The sequence below is a fragment of the Hyperolius riggenbachi genome, chromosome 6 (genome assembly GCF_040937935.1).
Source record: "Hyperolius riggenbachi isolate aHypRig1 chromosome 6, aHypRig1.pri, whole genome shotgun sequence".
Classification (NCBI taxonomy): Eukaryota; Metazoa; Chordata; class Amphibia; order Anura; family Hyperoliidae; genus Hyperolius; species Hyperolius riggenbachi.
In genome coordinates this window covers 129,615,014-129,633,503 of record NC_090651.1, presented here as the reverse complement: position 1 = coordinate 129,633,503, position 18,490 = coordinate 129,615,014, and the positions used below count along the sequence as shown (strand labels likewise).

At 41.5% G+C, this 18,490-nt stretch overlaps 1 protein-coding gene across 1 annotated transcript; it reads right to left on the bottom strand.

Annotated features, from left to right (window-relative positions):
• Positions 1–674: 674 nt before the first annotated feature.
• On the bottom strand, positions 675–17,958 carry MYOC (myocilin). The gene is made up of 4 exons (XM_068242628.1): positions 17,287–17,958; positions 7,013–7,087; positions 5,297–5,425; positions 675–2,850 (listed from the first exon to the last, which is right to left on the bottom strand). Exons 1-4 carry the CDS (start codon positions 17,819–17,821, stop codon positions 2,063–2,065), a joined length of 1,527 nt encoding a protein of 508 aa, XP_068098729.1. The 5' UTR covers positions 17,822–17,958; the 3' UTR covers positions 675–2,062.
• Between the last annotated feature and the right edge of the window lie 532 nt (positions 17,959–18,490).

Genomic DNA, 18,490 nt, shown 5'->3' with positions numbered 1-18,490 from the left:
TATCAAGGGCAGGGTCAATGCAGCTAGCTATCAGGAGATTTTGGAGCACTTCATGCTTCCATCTGCTGAAAAGCTTTGTGGAGATGAAGATTTCATTTTCCAACATGACCTGGCACCTGCTCACAGTGCCAAAACCACTGGTAAATGGTTTACTGACCATGGTATTACTGTGCTCAATTGGCCTGCCAACTCTCCTGACCTGAACCCCATAGAGAATATGTGGGATATTGTGAAGAGAAAGTTGAGAGACGCAAGACCCAACACTCTGGATGTGCTTAAGGCCGCTATCAAAGCATCCTGGGCCTCCATAACACCTGAGCAGTGCCACAGGCTGATTGCCTCCATGCCACGCCGCATTGAAGCAGTCATTTCTGCAAAAGGATTCCCGACCAAGTATTGAGTGCATAACTGAACATAATTATTTGAAGGTTGACTTTTTTTGTTTTAAAAACACTTTTCTTTTATTGGTCGGATGAAATATGCTAATTTTTTGAGATAGGAAATTTGGGTTTTCATTAGCTGTATGCCAAAATCATCAATATTAAAACAATAAAAGGCTTGAACTACTTCAGTTGTGTGTATTTGAATCTAAAATATATGAAAGTCTAATGTTTATCAGTACATTACAGAAAATAATGAACTTTATCACAATATGCTAATTTTTTGAGAAGATCCTGTATATATGGAATTGTGTTTTTTTTTATAATTATGATAATATGTAATTGTATTGTACTTGGTTTATTCATGTTATTAACCTCCTTGCCGGTTATCCCGAGCTCAGCTCGGGGTAACCTGCGCAAGAGGATTTCTCAGGCCCCGCTGGGCCGATTTGCATTTTTTTTTGTTACAAGCAGCTAGCACTTTGCTAGCTGCTTGTAACATTCGATCGCCACCGCTCGTCGCCGATCCGCCGCTACCCGCCGCGCCGAGCCGCCCCCCCCCCGCCCCAGACCCCTGCGCAGCCTGGCCAATCAGTGCCAGGCAGCGCTGAGGGGCGGATCGGGATTCCCTGTGACATCCCGACGTCCATGACGTTGGTGAAGTCATCCCGCCCAGTCGCCATGGCGACCGGGGAAGCCCAGCAGGAAATCTCGTTCTGAACGGGATTTCCTGCTTACTCTGATCGCCGTTTGGAGTGGGTGGGGGGATGCCGCCGCTCAGCGGCTATCATGTAGCGAGCCCTCGGCTCGCTGCATGATTTGGAAAAAAAATAAATAAAAAAAAAGTGCTGCGCTGCCTCCTTGCCGGGGAGAATAAGACCGGCAAGGAGGTTAATAAACATAAATCATTAAGTGTTTGTAGCAAATTAAAGTGTGGTAAATGCAGTTGTAAGTGGCAATGTGGAGTTCAGTGGTAATTGTAATTCTAAACAGCAAATGTTGATTGCATGAGATATTGATAGTTGTACAGAGATGGAAATTATGGTGATAAATGTCACAGTGGAAAATGTAGTTCTATGAAAATGCAAAATGATCAAAAGTTGATTATTGAGTGAAAGGTTGCCATGCAGGAAGGGTTTTCTAACCAAACAACTTTTTCAACAATACAAAATTGCAGCACATGTATGTTAAATCTAACTATTTCTTCAAGACTTCCAATCAACCCATAAACTGGATCGGATTGGTCAGATTGAATCAAAATAAAAAAATGTGTACTGTGTGTGGCCACTTTTAGGCTTTATAAAAGATAATCCCTAAGCTTTACTTTTATTTTAGGAAATCTGGATTTGTTAGATTTTGAACAAGTCAGATGAAGGCATGTTATATATGATTCCATTCTAAAAGTTACATTCAGCTAGCAGCTCTTAATGCCACAAAATTATGCCAAGCATCTCTTGTTCCTGGCATCCCTGTGAGTAAATGGGATCCCTCGGCATATGGGAATACTTTTCCAGTGGCTAAAGCATGGATAATATTGGAAGTCAGTGCATGAGAGGTACTCCCTTTTAGTTCTCGGCTTTCAAAGGTGCAAAGCTTACCCATCCTTTTTAATATACCCCATGCCATTAGGCAGTCATCCCACCCTGCCCTGTCCACATTTGCTTTTATGCTTGAATGCTTGCTCACATTTTGGACAACCTTACATCATAAGTGACCATGTGGTAATTGTCCCAACCATAAATCTTCTTCTGGGTGGGGTTGTAGTCCACCATGCTACCATACCGATACTGATTCTGAAAAGGGACGCTAATTTGTTTTTGAACACTAGTATGAGTATCGTATGCAAAATTCAGTGTGGTGGTAGCAGAAGCATAGCTTCCAACAGTATACAGTGTGCCACAGGCCATAAATGCATTGGATACTGACTGTTTGCGGATAGAGGTTTCCCATGTTTGTTTCACCTCTAATGTTTTGGGGTCTAACTGTGATATAACTATTGATCCTTTAGCTTTTTCTGTGCTATAGATAACCCACAATCCAATCTCATCCACAGCAAAATCAATGTCTGTATAGCCTCCCCAAGAGTAGGGGTATTGACCATGATACCCGGCATCTGGAAGCTCCTTCTGGATTGCAACAGTCTCCGTCTTGAAGTCATACTTAACTACAATTCTAGATTTTCGCCTTGCATAATAGAGGGAGCCTTTGTAAACCACTGCCCCATTGCTTTCCATTGACCGAGGTACAACATATACCTTCGCTGGGTAACCTTTTTCTAACTGGTTGAGGTTCTCATATTCGAAAACCTGGCGTATGTCGGCTCCCACTGTATTGATTCTCCAGGTGGTGTCCAGATTAAATGGTGATACTGGTTCTGGGTCTCTCATCCACACGCCATATTTGCCAGCAATGTTGTCAGCCTTTCGGTATGTAGTAGGTTCTCCGACCCATGTAATTTCACCGCAGCTTCCTGAAAGGGACAGTGAGGTGCAATTGTTAGTAAAAAATTATTATATGAAAACATGCAATATAAAAATTATAAAAATCCATAATTTAGGCTGTCAATATACTTTTTATAGGCTTTTTTTTATAACTGCAACTTGATAAAATGTAACTGTAAAATGTTTTTTCGAACTAAAGCCTTGTACACACTTTCAATAATGATTAGCCAATCACTGACCAATCATACCATACCACCTCCATATCGTATAAATGTTTACCATCACAATATGCTCATAGTATTCAATATCTGTTGACCCTCATGCTACAGAAGGTGGTAAAATTGGTTAGTGATTGCCAATCATAATTGAAAGTCTGTACCCGTTTAAGACTCAGATCTGCAAGCCTAAACTTGGATTTTCTGGTATAAAAACAAAACATTTTTTCAATATAATTTTAACCATTTCACAACTGAGGGGTTTTACCCCTTCAGCATCTGAGCAATTTTCTCCTTTCAGCGCTCCTTACATTCATTCACCTATAACTTTATCATTACTTATCACAATAAAATAAACTATATCTTGTTTTTTTCACCACCAATTAGGCTTTCTTTAGGTGGTACACTATGCCAAGAATTATTTTATTCTAAATGTGTTTTAATGGGAAAATAGGAAAATATTTGGAAAAAAAAACATTATTTTTCAGTTTTCCGCCATTATAGTTTTTAAATAATGCATGCTACTATAATTGAAATCCATGTAATGTATATGCCCATTTGTCACAGTAATTACACCATTTAAATTATGTCCCTATCACAATGTTTGGCGCCCATATTTTATTTGCAAATAAAGGTGCATTTTTTTCAGTTTTGTGTCTATCCCTAATTACAAGCCCATAGTTTATAAAGTAACAGTGTTATACCCTCTTGATATAAATATTTAAAGATTTCAGTCCCTAAGGTAACTATTTAAGTTTTTTTTTATTGTAATTTTTTTTAATTTATTTTAATATTACAAAAAAAAATATTGGTAACAAGTGGGGAGTGTGGGAGTTAATGAGTTAAAATAAATAGTGAAAATAATGTATTTGTATGTGAAAAATTTTTTGGGGTGTAGTATTACTTTTTTTTACATTTTTTTCAGGCATCCTGCAAGCGTCGGAAGGACGCTTGCAAGAAGGGAGGCTGGGAAACTGAGTTTATTCACAATAATCGCGCTGTTTCTCGTAGAAGCATGCCGATCATTGCGGGGGCAGAGATCAACGAACGGGAATGGATTTTCCCGTTCATTGATCTCCGGGCAAGCGGGCGAAGACGTGCACGATCGCGGGAGTGCGCGCACGTGCGAACGGGAGCACGGACAGCGGTGGCAGCGGCGGTAGCGGCGGGGGGTGCGTATATCTACGCTCCGGGTGGGGAACTGAAGTCCAGAGGAGCGTAGATATACTGTACCCGGGCGGCGAAGTGGTTAATGTACTCTTTTTATATTTATACTGTTAATTGCAACAATAGAAAAAATAACACGTGCTAAGGCTTTTAAAGGGACTCCGAGCACCTCTCATGGGCATGCCTTTAAGACAGACAACATCCAACAAAGTCGTGCTACTATGACCCCTCTGGAGGAGCCTCTTGCAATGGCCATGCGTGTCACCTCCTTTTCCTGCTTCATTTAGTGATGCACTTCTCTAACAGAGAAGACAGGGGTGACCCAAAAGTTATAACATAGCCAAGATGGCAGCCACGATTTTTAAATTGAGATCGAACGAAAACTATTTGGTGTAGAACGGCGATTCAGAGGAGAAAGAGGAGAGCACAAGCGACAGAATGGTATGCATCTTTGCAGTACTGGTCGGAGTCTTAAAGAGAACCCGAGGTGGGGTTCTGACAATGCTAGCTGCACACAGAGGCTGGGTCTGCCTATACAGCCCAGCCTCTGTTGCTATCCCAATCCCCCCTAAGCCCCCCCTGCACTCTGCTATCCCCCCTAAATCACAGCCGCGCTGTCGACGCGCAGAGTGTCGCAGCGGGCTGTGTTTACCTCTATAGTGTCAGTCTGCTGCTCCCTCCGCCTCCTGCATAGCTCCGGTCCCCGCCCGCGTCCCTTCCCTCCCCGCTGATTGGAGGGAAGGTACGCGGGCGGGGACCGGAGCTATGCTGGATGCGGAGGGAGCAGCAGACTGAGAGTACAGATGTAAACACAGCCCGCACAGCGCGGCTGTGATTTATGGGGGATAGCAGAGTGCAGGGGGAACTTAGGGGGGATCTGGATAGCAACAGAGGCTGGGCTGTATAGGCAGACCCAGCCTCTGTGTGTAAATAGCATTGCCAGAACCCCACCTCGGGTTCTCTTTAAAGGCATGCCCATGAGAGGTGCTCGGAGTCCCTTTAATATGTAAAATATTTGTGGTAAAATCTGTTATAGATCCTGATGATATAACCAAAGATTAAAAAATAAAAACTGAATATTTAACCATCTCACCACCCATCTTAGCATTCTCTGAATTTTCTGGCGTTGATTGTCTTTCTGGGACCATGTTAGGAGCTGGAAATGCTGTATGCTCTGACTTTAGCTCTTGGTAGCCCACTCCATCTGCTCCCCAGCGAGACACTAAAATGAACAGGTCAAACTGTTACATGTAAGCTTTACCACCATATATCCCCAGTATCTGACAAGACAACTGTACTCTTTGAAGAGATTCCATATCAACAACCTGGTGTGTATCAACCTGCCCAGCTGTGAATCAACCTGAGGTTAACACATAAAATATAAATTTCCAAATGTGACTTTGCAGTGTATTTGTAAATATGTGTATGTATGTATGTCTGTGTTTATTAATGGCAATTAGAGACAGGTGTTGTTTCAAACGTGCTGTGGATGGCACTGAATTGCCATGTTTGTGCTTTGCTATTATCACTGAGGTCCTGTTCACAGAGATCAGTTGCGTTGCAGAATAATTCTGCTTGTCAGCTCACTGCCCATACAATTCTATGGGCCTGTTCATAGAAGTGCATTGTAATGGATCACGTTATTCTAACTTTGCATTAAAGTCTATGTCCAGTCTCCATTGCAGTTCACGCTCATGATAACGTGTGTGTTATGCAACTGACCAATGTGAATTCAGCTTCAAGACCTCTTTAGATCATTGCCTTCAGTACTAGTTACATTCATTCTCACAATACAGATAATTACTTTGTCTTTGTTGTTGTTGATTTGGACTACTGGTACCACACAGGAAGTTTATTGGACTCCCATGGCCAATTGTGTGTTTGCAAATACATGTAACTAATTCTTGTGTTTTTAAAAATAAATTTTACTTCTTAAAACGGAAGATATTTGCAATTATTCAGCTTATGTGAGAAAGATCCCCCATGATGCACCACTACTGAATATGCAAATACCTTCTATTTAGCTATGGGCGAACTTCCGGGGGGGGGGGGTGCCGGGGGGGGGGGGGTGTGGAGTACACATACAAATCATTTTATCATAATTTTATTTACACTTCAGATTCCCTTGAAGTGATTGAAAATACTAACTATTTGTTGACCCTAAAAGACCCCCTGATGTGAAAAAATAAATTATGAATTAAAGGAAACCAGAGACAGGAAAAGGGAAAAAAAAATTATACATACCTGGGGCTTCCTCCAGCCAGCCCCATCCGCACGGATCGCTCCCATCCTCCACTGCCCGCAGCTGCGAGAACCGGGTCCCGTCACTGACATCATCGGAGCCAGGCTACGGAGGAGAAGTGCGCCCTCTACGTATCTCTCCAGTGGCTGCTGGAGAGATATGCAAACAGCGCATTTCTCTTACGCTAGACTGGCTCTGACTGACGGCAGTGCGGGGACCCGGTTCTCGCAGTTGCAGGCAGCGGAGGACGGCGACGTGGGAACGATCCAGGCGGATGGGGCTGGAGGAAGCCCCAGGTATGTATAAAATCTTTTTCCTTTTCATCTCTGGTTCACTTTAAGTCTTGGTGGGCCACACTACTTGCTGCGGTTCCTGCTGCTCCCTGTCTTTCGGGTCCCTTCTGTTCCATGTGCCAACCTTCTCAATATTCGACTGGCCGCTCAGTGGAGTATTCTCCAGGATGCGTCTGTCACCATGCACACTTCAGGTGTGCTTTAATAAGAATAAAATAAGGCCTTGCTTGCAGCCATAGTATGCAATAAACTGTTATAAATAAACATAACTTACAGTCTACTGCTCCATCTATTGTTGATACCGCAGATGTTCTGCCTCCACCTCCTTGAATCCCAGCAACAGGTGGTCCTGTAAAAATTAGATCAAATCAAAGAAAACTTTACTCTTAACGACAGAGGGAAAAAAATTAAATTTAAGCAAAACATTTCTACTTTCTAATGAAATATTTCATTTTGTAATGGCAGAACTGGTTAGATAATTCAATATAACCAATTAGCCATTTTATCTCAGTTCTTGAACCTGGATGTAAAATGTAAATCAACAAATTCCCAAAAGGTGCCCATGGACATCAAATAATGATCTTCTGTCTGTGGGTTCCCTGGCAGACAGTGACGCTGAGGGAAAGCACTCTTGTACATTGAAAGACCTTGCTGTTACATTTTCCACCGGTACCTTCAGTGTCTGTTCATTGCTCTACTTCCTTTCCCTATGGTGCTTCCTGAACATGCCTTCATGATTCCTGACCTTCTCCATGTCCATGTACAGCCTAGGGGATACTTCTACTTTAGCTATAAGACCCCCATTTCTTTCATTTCCAGGCTATTTGCAAAGAAAAGTTACAACTCTTATACCAGCTTGCTTACATACAAATATGAGTATCAAGGTTAGTGCAGGTGTTAAAATGAATAGCAAAAGCTCCTATTTTGTACAAATAATTGTTCATGCAGCTTTTTGATCTGCAGCTACTGACTTTCATTTGATAACTCTGTTTCCACTTCCTCAGTCAGAGGAACTTTGCATGTTAAAAGAACTTTCAGCTGATGTCTAGTGGACATAAATTAAGGTGAAAGAGCACAAGATCATTTTGTTTTGAAGGACTGGCACAACTGGCACTCTTGATTCTGTCTGAAGAGTCCAATTCTTTCCCAATTTTGCTTCCTGTGCAGTGCATAGGGGTGCAGAAACATGGTTGCCATGCATCATGTCAGGTTGTCAGAGCCCATTTTTCTTAAAGGGAATGTCCAAAAAATAGCTACCTAGTTACCTGGGGCTTCCTGCAGCCCCTGCCAGCTGTCCCGTGCCCTAGCTGCAGGTCCGGTCCCAGTCGGTTGCCCAGGGGTCCCCTCTAGTGCAGACGCCTGCGCAGTAGTCCAGATGACATCATCGCAACCACGAGAGACGCTCACGCAGGCGCAGTGGACACCGACCTGGCAAGGTCAGCATCTGCACCGGAGGGGACCCCTGGGCCACCGACTGGGACCGTAGCTGTGGCGAGGGCATGAGGCCCCAGGTAAGTAGCTTTTTTTAGCTTTTTTTTTTAAAGTCCTCGGATATTCCCTTTAACAAACAGACATGTGCTACATGCACTGCTGTGGAACATGCACAACTTAGCATCATATTCATTTTTTAAAGAAAGAAGCAGATAAGGATTTTAGTTGTAATCTAATTAAGGCTAAAGAGTTGAGGTTTGTGGAAAAGGAGGAGATTGATAAATGTTTACAAAAAATAAAATGTGAGTAAAATATGTTTATACAGTATATATTAAAGTCCTGCTTTAGCCTCCCATATTTTATGCACATGATAGTAAATTTCCATCAATTAACACAATGTTTTGGGTTTTGCATGTCTGTATTTCTTGAAAAAAATTATTCAAAATGCCTGCTTGGTTGGGTTTTGTAGTGTTATTTCCTGTCAAGATGACAGTCCAGTTTTATTCCTCCCCATTCCATAATCCCATATAATAAAATAGCCAGGAAGAATCTTGAAGGGGGCACCTGTTGTTATTTAAACTGTGAGCATAGATCACCTAACCACTATCACCACCTCTGTGTGCTGACTTCAGTTTAGACTTTGTGGCCAGCACTGATGCTAAAGTTTCTCCCTGCTCAGTGTGTAATAAAGCAGTTTACCCTCTCAGAATCCTTCTCAGTATTTATAAAAGATTGCTTACATTTGTATCACACACTGTACATAGATTAACTGTAAGTAAATGCTGGTCAAAAAGAGATCTCTCTCAGCCCAGGGAGGAGCTGAACATGGTAAGGTGACCTGATCTGTGTTGGAGAAGCACGTCCCACTGTTCTGGCAGCAAGGAGCTACAAGAGTCAAAAAGCCAGATATATTTATTGCAAAAAGCACAGATCTACAATGCACAAAGCTCTGTACATAAATGCAACTTTACTATCATATGAATTCAAAATGTGAAGTTGAATTTTGGCTTAAACGCAAACCCACAGTGAGGAAACTCACTTCAGGTTTGATACATACCTAAGTGGGGAGAAGGATCTGATACCATAGAGTATATAGAGTTTTCCTGATCCTCAGTACCTCCAGTCGTTCCTGTGCCGTCTTCTGTTGAAGTTACTTGTCCTGCTAGGTCTTTGGCAATCCTTGGGCAGCCTATGGAACTACTTGTGTTCCCGAGTAGTTCTGAAGATAAGCACATCTGTAATGTGCATGTTCGAGCCCGGGAATGCATGCATTCCAGAAGGATGCCCAAAAAGTAACAAAGAGCTATTCAACCCTAGAAAGTCAAATCACTTCTACCAGGGGCAGTGCAGAAATGATGGGGTGGACCGAAGACTGCAAACATTCTTTGGTGTCAAGAGCCTTCCCTCTACCTAGTTATGTATCACACCTGAAGTGTGTTTCCTTACTTTAGTATCCCTTTAAGATAAAGAGATAAAAAGAAAGGAGAAAAAGAATGTTTAGGTCAATGATGGAAGTCAAGAAACCATGAGTATTGCTATGTTTCACAGTGGCGTAGTAGTGAGGGCCTTGCAGCGCTGGGTCCTCAGTTCGAATCCCAGTCTGAGCACTATCTGCACGGAGTTTGTATGTTCTCACTGTGTCTGACTGCATGGGTTTCCTCTAGGCACTATGGTTTCTTCTCACATCCCAAAAACATACAAAAAATGAATTGGCTTCCCCCTAAATGGGCCCTAGACTACGATACACACACTACACGATACATACATAGACATATGACTATGGTAGTCAGTCATAGTTAGATTGTGAGCTCCTCTGAGGGAAGGTGACAAGACAATATACTATGTACAGCACTGCGGAAGATGTTGACGCTATATAAATACTAAATAATTACAATAATAATTATTATAATGTTTCATGGCTGGGGATGCAAAAATGAAAGTCAGAGTTTGAGCTTTCTTAGACTTAGTAAATCAAGCTCTGAGATTTTGTACCCACCAAAAAAAAAAGTGTGAATCACACATAGACTAACAAAGTCTAAATAAGCTTTTAAACTTGTAATATCCTGTAAAGCTGCAATTTCATATATTCATTATCAAAGGCCATAAATACTTTGCTGACACTAGATACTGTGGACCCTTCAGGCACAGTGTGTCCAGTGTCATGTTCCAGTTCCTGGCCAACTAATGTATGTTGTCACTTAAATAAAGCTAGCAAGCAGGTCATGATCTTTTGTGAGGTCAGACAGTGGAATCACTGAAGAGAAAAAAAACAGGATGGAAAACTAAATACTTTGGGCTTTCCTCTTCAGTGCAGTGAAGAATAACTGCTCTATTTTGCTTTTCTCCTATAATAGATCCCCTCCATTGAGTTTACTGAGGCAGGGAACACAGCTGCCACAATTGCACTTAGGGAAATGTCCACATTTAATTAAAGTACATTTTTTTTGTCCATGCACCTTCCAATTTGGCATTTTCTTCTCGCGGTATAAAAATCAGACAGCTTTCTGCTTATTCTCTGCATATTGTATTTTGCTGCAAACAAACAATCCCAAATGAAAACCAAATATTGTGCATGTAAAATGTGACTGCAGCCCAATGAGAAAAAAAATAAATAACAGCCACGATATCGCAGTGGGAAGTGTGTTCCCTGCCTAACTTTGAAACACCTTTCACATAGCTGTCATACTAACTCCCACATCTCCCATTGGTATTTTGCATGCTTACTATGATAATATTTTTATTTGCTGTAAAAATCTGTAGAACCAATGCAAACACTGCTGGCATTGTTCAAAGTAAACAACCTGACACTAATGGTCATGTTGACAAATAATACATTTGTGATATTTTAGTAAAAAAACATTTTTTCTCATTGGCCTTTTGTTGTTTGGAGTATATGTCTTGCTTTGATACCTCCTATCCTGTTCTTGACACTAATGGTCACTCGACCTGGCCAGTATTGTCTGGTTTTTAAAATTTTTCTCATGTCTGTAGATGCCACAAGGTGAAATACCAGTTTCATTAAGGCCCATGACAAAAACAATTAGGAGAACTGCACACGTTTTTCTTTGTTTAAAGAGAACATGAGATGAGGGGGGTAAAAAATAATTGATACTTACCTGAGGCTTCCTCCAGCCCCATGACCACCATTGCCTCCCTTGCCGTCCTCCCGGGTGCCTCCGTTTGCCTGCTATTGGACCTGGCAATCGGCCTTCAGTCCGTTCACTCGGGCTCTTCTGTGCATGCGGGGCCAGGTACGCACCCGCCGGGTCATGTCGCCATCTCCCGGACACGTGAAAGCCCCAGGTAAGTATGAATCATTTTACCCCCCTCGTCTCAGGTTCGCATTAATATCATCAGTTAATGTCATTAGTTAATTTTTTTTTTTCATTTTAGGTTGCAGCCTTCTATACATTTTCAAACCACATTTAAGTTCAGTTTAAACTTATTTCCATACTGGGAATCTGTATTCTCTCCGGACTATAATTGGATAGGAGTAGGCACTCCAAGCGAACCGGGGGGGGGGGGGGGGCTTTAGTTTTCTGATTGATAACATTTTTTCTGGAGAGTGACCTACCTGGCTCAGAGACCGAAGAACCTGAGTGAGGATGGGTGACAGTGGCCTAGGGCGGTAAAGAGTACAAATCCGGCCCTGGGTGTAGCGTCGCACCTAGTGGGGTGAAGTAGCTGGAGACCGGTATTGGAGCGGCTATATTGTGCACAACACAGCGGCAGAGTCCGTGAGTAACACATGCGGTGTCCTTATAACGAGGGACTGGAGCTTGACGTAGGAGACTGGGACTAAGTAAGCGACTACTGTATTTAACCTGGTGTATATCCCTGTCATAGCCACCCTTCAAGAGGACACTTTATGATAACTCTGGGGACGTATGTTTATTAGCAACTTTCCCTGTCATAACCATTCATTAAGAGGACACTTTATGACAAATTTGGGGATGTTGTTTAGTTGCAATTTTGCATATTAAGAGAACTATTTATATTCTGAAGGAGTGGGATACCACTCAATTTACCTGCAAATGAGCCTTTTTTAGGAGATATATTTTTATTTTTCTCATTCTTGATATATATATTTTTAAATTTTTTTTGTATTTTTATAATATTCATCAGCATACTGCCCATGTATGAGTGAAGGTTGTGTGAGTATTGAGTATAACAGGTGTCATATTTATTGTTGTGTAAAGACATACCTTTCTTAATATTATTGATTAATAAAGAGAGACTCTTTTTTAACGCAACCTCTTGCGCTCCTCACTATTTTATTTATCTTTATGTAAGCACCCAATTTGCTAGAAGTGGTCCTGTTATACATTATTCTGCTAATTATTAAAGGAAAAAAAATCTGATCTATGCAGGTTACCACCAGGGCTGTACTGGGCCACCAGGGGGATGGGGAAACCCCTGGTGGGCCCTTCTGTAGGCACAGAATTTAAGTTCCATATGACATCCAACCTCCAAGACTCTGAACGAGTCTATTGTTATGCCTCTTTCCTCCTAAGCTGACTTTTCTCTGGTGGGCCTTAAAGAGACTCCGTAACAAAAATTGCATCCTGTTTTTTATCATCCTACAAGTTCTAAAAGCTATTCTAATGTGTTCTGGCTTACTGCAGCACGTTCTACTATCACCATCTCTGTAATAAATCAACTTATCTCTCTCTTGTCAGACTTGTCAGGCCTGTGTCTGGAAGGCTGCCAAGTTCTTCAGTGTTGTGGTTCTGCTATGAACTCCCCCATCCAGGCCCCTCTCTGCACATTGCCTGTGTGATATTTCGATTAGTGCAGCTTCTCTCTGTTCTATTATCTTTTACAAGCTGGATAAATCCTCCTCTGAGCTGGCCGGGCTTTCACATACTGAGGAATTACATACAGGCACAGCTGTCTGCACTCTGCAGGAAGAAATAGCCTGACACTTCAGTGGAAGATAGCTGCAGGGGGAAAGAAACACACAAATGATCTCTTGAGATTCAAAAGGATGGCTGTATACAGCCTGCTTGTGTATGGATGTATTTTCTATGTGTGGACATACTGTACATCAATCTACTTCCTGTTTTGGTGGCCATTTTGTTTGTTTATAAACAAACTTTTTAAAACTGTTTTTAACCACTTTTAATGCGGCGAGGAGCGGCGAAATTGTGACAGAGGGTAATAGGAGATGTCCCCTAACGCACTGTTATGTTTACTTTTGTGCGATTTTAACGATACAGATTCTCTTTAAGTGCCCCAGTCCGACCCTGGTTACCGCATATCAAATCTCCTTGTACCATTTGGCTAATTTGCACTCTAGCTATTAGGCTGATGACTTCTTATCAACCCTTCTTGCCCTCACGTCTATGCTGCTTTGTTAACCAGGAGGAATCTTTATCCTAGAATAACCCCAACCTGATCTCAGAGGTTTGTAAACTATATACCTTCTACTGCAACCCATCTTAAAGAAGCTAATCACCACAGGGGTATTATTTTGCTTTTGTAAAGCTACTAATATGGAGCTTGTATGTACCGGACATAGCTGCCTTCCATTAAGATCCATATTATTTGCATGCTTCAGTCTAGACAGGTTGGGGTTTCTTGCCAAGAGCTCCGAAAGAGAATTTTACACCTACCCTTAGACCAGTGGTTGGAAAAATGCCATGGCAAGAGTCCAGGGATGCCAGGACATAATTCACTAACAGACATATTGGAGGCACGACACAGATATCCAAAGCCATTACGACATACAGAGAGCACACTGACATTACTAAAACGTATTAAAGTACTTTATATGCCTGAAATACTACTTGTTATATTATACTGAACAATTTGATATTTTGGCATACTTCCCAAAAGGCTAGAGAGACTCAGATAGCCAAGTAAAGTACAAGCTGACCACTAACAGGTCAGGACCAGAATATGAACAGGCAGTTTTTTCAAGCATACCGGTAACCTGAGAGAGGATAAAAAAGAGAGGCAGCTAATGCTGTAGTGGAATGCAACAGGGATCAACCTCAGAAAGATGTACACTACCTGCTCCTGTGTCCTGTCCAAACCTGCAGACACCATGTGCCCAGTAGTTGCAGGAGCAGTGGTTATAACATGCCACACCACTGCACAGTGTTTATTTACAAATTAAAATGCAGCTCCCTCCAGCCACTAGGTGGTGCTGCTCAGGAAATGATAAATGGCCTCACCAATCATTTCAAATGAGAGGTCACCTACTAGCTTCTGCATTGTACTTGCAGGGAGCATCAGCATGTATGTAAATATATAAATAAATAGTGTCCTAGCTACCCCTGGACCCATATGCAATTCACTATTTCACCTAAGTTTTCTCCTAGGAGATAATTTTTAATCTTTGATTTAAAATAACTTTTCAACACTTTACAATTGAAAACATTCCAAAAGTAGGTGGGAAAGTACTGTCAAAATTATTCCGTGTATTTTCTTGCTTCCTGGAGGCTTAAAAAGCATTTTATTGACAAGGTGTAAAAAAATCAACTTGGAGAAAACTAAGGAGAAAAGGTGAATTGCATATGGCTCCTGGGGCCTTAGGGTGAGGTGAAATGAGGTAAACATTATTTGTCACACTCTTTTTCAGAGTTATGCATTAGTGCAGCATTTGTTTTTTTTGCACCAATAAAAGTTGTCTAATGAGAATGAAATGCTGTAGATTGTCTGTTTGTCTGAATGAATAAAGTGTAAATTAAATTCCAAAATGTATTGGTTGCATATTTTTACATTTAAAGCAAACCTGAAGCGAAAAAACCCTATGATATAGTGAGTTGTATGTGTAGTACGGATAAGGAAAAGAACATTAGTAGCAAATAAAAGAGTCTCATATTTTTATTTAAAGTTGCATAACTTTTTTTTATATAACATTGCATCACTGTCACAGTTGCACACTCTGTCTATCCTACCTAATAAAGTACAAGTGTCCCAGCATCCCATGTCCATGTGTCAGTGCTTTTGTGGTACTGCGCATGTCCTGCACTGACACAGCCGTTGGGACGGGACGCAGGGGCTAGGAGGCGGGCCGGCCGGCTGAGTGGGCGGGCGTGTGTGTGCACGCAGCGGGCGGGTGCGCACGATCGGTGACAGACCTAGAGCCCGTTTTTAAACAGGCTTAGGTCACTAGTAAGCTATAAAACAAAGCAGAAATAATGACCCTTTGAACTTTCCTGCAGTTAAAACTTATCTCAAGCTGTCTCTCACTGTTTCCTGGCTGTTTAAGTGCTGCCGATAACAGGACTGTATTCAACCCAATAGATTTAATAGCTCAGAGAATCTCTTTTGCATAGATAAGTGATTTTTTTTTAAACTCTCCTTGTACTGGAAAACAATATGAAACTCTTTTCTTTGCTACTAATGTTCTATTCCTCAGCTGTACTACACATACAATTATTATAGCATAAGCTGGCTATTCAGTTAGCTCTCCAACTAATACCCTACTTGATATGGACAATGAGATGCAAATAATTAAGGATTGCAACCAAATTTTAAGCAAATTCTATGCAAATAAACAGGAACTGTCTTTGAGCGGCTTAATTCCAAAGTTCCAAAGCCCTATACAATTTGTATTATACCTGCATGTGAGTCAGGATTATCTGCATCCCACTGACCCTCTCTAGCTCTCACAAATTACACTAGTGACTGGCATTAAGTTTGATTGTCAGCTTCAGTGAAGATAAGAAAGCTTTCAAAGGTTTTAAGAAATTGCTTAGCATTATTGGCACAGCTGGTTTAGGCACTTGAGTGAATCACATGCAATTTTCCTGCATACTTAATCACACCAAATGTGAGAACACATGTTAATAGTGGTAGGTTTCATGCATGCACTAAAGAACTTGCTGTCTGCAGTACTCTCCAAGCTGCGGTCAGATGACTGTCGCCTGACACATGCATGAGTTATCTTGCTTTAGAGAAGTGCATTGCTTTTGACCTCTGTCGGAAGAACTCGCTGGGCTGTAAATTCTTGGAATGCTTTGATCTCTCTCTACTAGCAGAAAATATAGAAACTGAAAGCAGAATTGCTCTGTTATTGTCTCACACTGCCCCCTAGAGACAAGTGGACATAAATACACATTACAGCAGTACCAATTAGAAGCAGGGAAATGTAACAAATAAGAGAAAAAATATATTATAAAATAAATTGGCCTGGAGCATTTGCAATCCTTTAAATAAATTGGCTGCTAAGGGATTAAAAACAAAAAAAAAATGTCGGTAGAAAACTGGTAGTTTTCTGTATGGTCAAGTGTGATCCCTCCCTTAAAGTGAACCTTTCAATTTTTTTCTCTCTTTTTTTACATCTATTGCATTTAACTGAGATTTTTTTTTAAACAAGACAGTATTTATATTAATCTGGCTGCACTCTACAACTCAAAGCAATATGTCTTTGCTAAGGCAATGGGACTTGCTGATGAGCTGTGTTATAGAAACAAATAATAGAGAGAGTATCCTCCACATTTCTCACCATAGTGGTGAAGATTCACATCAGACGAGATATGGCAAGACATTTAAAAATATTTGTTCTTATACAGACAGAATGAATGATCTGTGCAACCAAGGCACTGCTCATGTTTAGGTCCCTGTATCTGGTAAAGGGTACTGTGCTTTGACATGAAAACAGCAGGTGCACTATAGGCTTATGTATAGTTACTCAAACTGTCTTAAACTTGTGTGTAATGCCAGGAATACACGGTACGTTTGTACCGCTCGATTATGCCGCCGGATCGATACCCACTCATCCCCACAGGCGATTCTCTTATCTTCTGCTCGTTTTCGTTATCTTTTTCCATTGTCCTGTCTGCGGTATCGAGCGCGGAATCGATCCGGCAGGTGATCGGACATGTCAGAAATTATCAATCAAGCCATCTAATGCTGGGAATACACGGTACGTTTGTACTGCTCGATTGAGCCATTAGATGTGATCAACAACCTAATTACAGGAACAAAAAAGGCTGTCTTTAGCAAACATGCATAGAAGATCACAAGTAAGAAAAAATATTTTTAAAGAGCAATTGCAATGGCGCAACTTGTGTTGTTGTCAATACTTCTATAAATGCATGACTTCATTTTTCTTGCATTCAGTCACAGGTTGCATTTGTACGGACATTGATATTCTGCACATACCTTGCCGTGATGAAATCGGTTGGTCCCTATTTCTTGAATTCTCCACAACTTGCGGACATTGTCCTTGCATCCTCTCCAATCTCTCAGTTAGTCTTTGCTTTTCCTCTTGCAAGGTCGACTTTTCCTTCAATAGATCAGAGTAAGATATCTCAAGGCTACCCCTCTGTCCTTCCCATTCATTCTTTTCCAATCTCAACTTCTCCAGTTGTCTCTGAATGTCTGTCCCAGGTTCAGGTAAAGAGGTTGCTGGTTCTGTCCCTTCTCCTCCTAAGAGCTTATTCACTACTTTCTCCAACAAGCTCAGCCGAGTTTGCAAAGCGCTTATCTCTTGGCCACGAGCTGTGTTTTCTTGTTGCAGCGCTCTGATTTGAGATGTTGCTTCCCCAGGTTCAGTACAGCTGCCATCCTTGGGACTGGGCACTGTGAAAGTATAGGTACATTGCCCCTGGCGATCACTGACTCTTTTAAATTGAGGGCTCCCTTGTGCCATGCAAAACACCAAAGGCACTAGAATAAGAAGGGTTAAAGAGCCCATTTTGCTGAATAGTGGAATACCTTGATAGTAAAAAGTCCAACAGAAAAATCTGGGATAAAAGTTTACAAAGATGCAAAGCTTGACAGCTCAGTAAAGGCAACCAGCTAAAGTTAGTGGCTAAACTGATCCAGGTTTCTGTGTATGGGACTGCTCACCTCAGCATCTCTTTATATGCTTACTGTGGATGAGGGATGGGGTGGAGGCGTGCCTAGAAAAGGGGGATAGATAAAATGACAGGAATCTTCCAGACTCCTGCGTCTGAACTGTGGAGTGACAACATGCCTGGAGCCAGCTCACATTGCAGCTTCTTGCTGTTTAGTAGGCTAGGCTCGCTTTCAAGAGGGCTAAACCAACAGCAAGTGTGTATAACCAGCTAATACACTACTGGCAGAGGAGCAGCAGGATTTAAGTTACTAGAATATGAAGCCTGCTAGGTATTTTAATTGGCGTTCTTAGTTATGATTATCATTAGTTGCAGCATAACTCATTAATTATATTTAACAGTGCAGTGTTTTTTTCTTAAGGTGCACAAAAGAAGCTATATATAAAACAGTCCAGAGTCACTTTTTGTGTATTCTATAGTGTATTGCCCAGTCTATGTATTCCTTTTATATCTCAGGATGCCCAAGTTAAAGGGAAACTCCAGTCAGGGAAGAAAACATACTCTCC

Bases quoted from the DNA above. Each gene is read 5' to 3' on its own strand.
- MYOC (XM_068242628.1), bottom strand. From the start codon at position 17,821: ATGGGCTCTTTAACCCTTCTTATTCTAGTGCCTTTGGTGTTTTGCATG. The intron at 5,426-7,012 runs GTAAGTTATGTT...TGTTCATTTTAG, and splicing joins AATAGATGGAGCAGTAGACT to TGTCTCGCTGGGGAGCAGAT. The intron at 2,851-5,296 runs GTGAGATGGTTA...TGTCCCTTTCAG, and splicing joins AGAGAATGCTAAGATGGGTG to GAAGCTGCGGTGAAATTACA.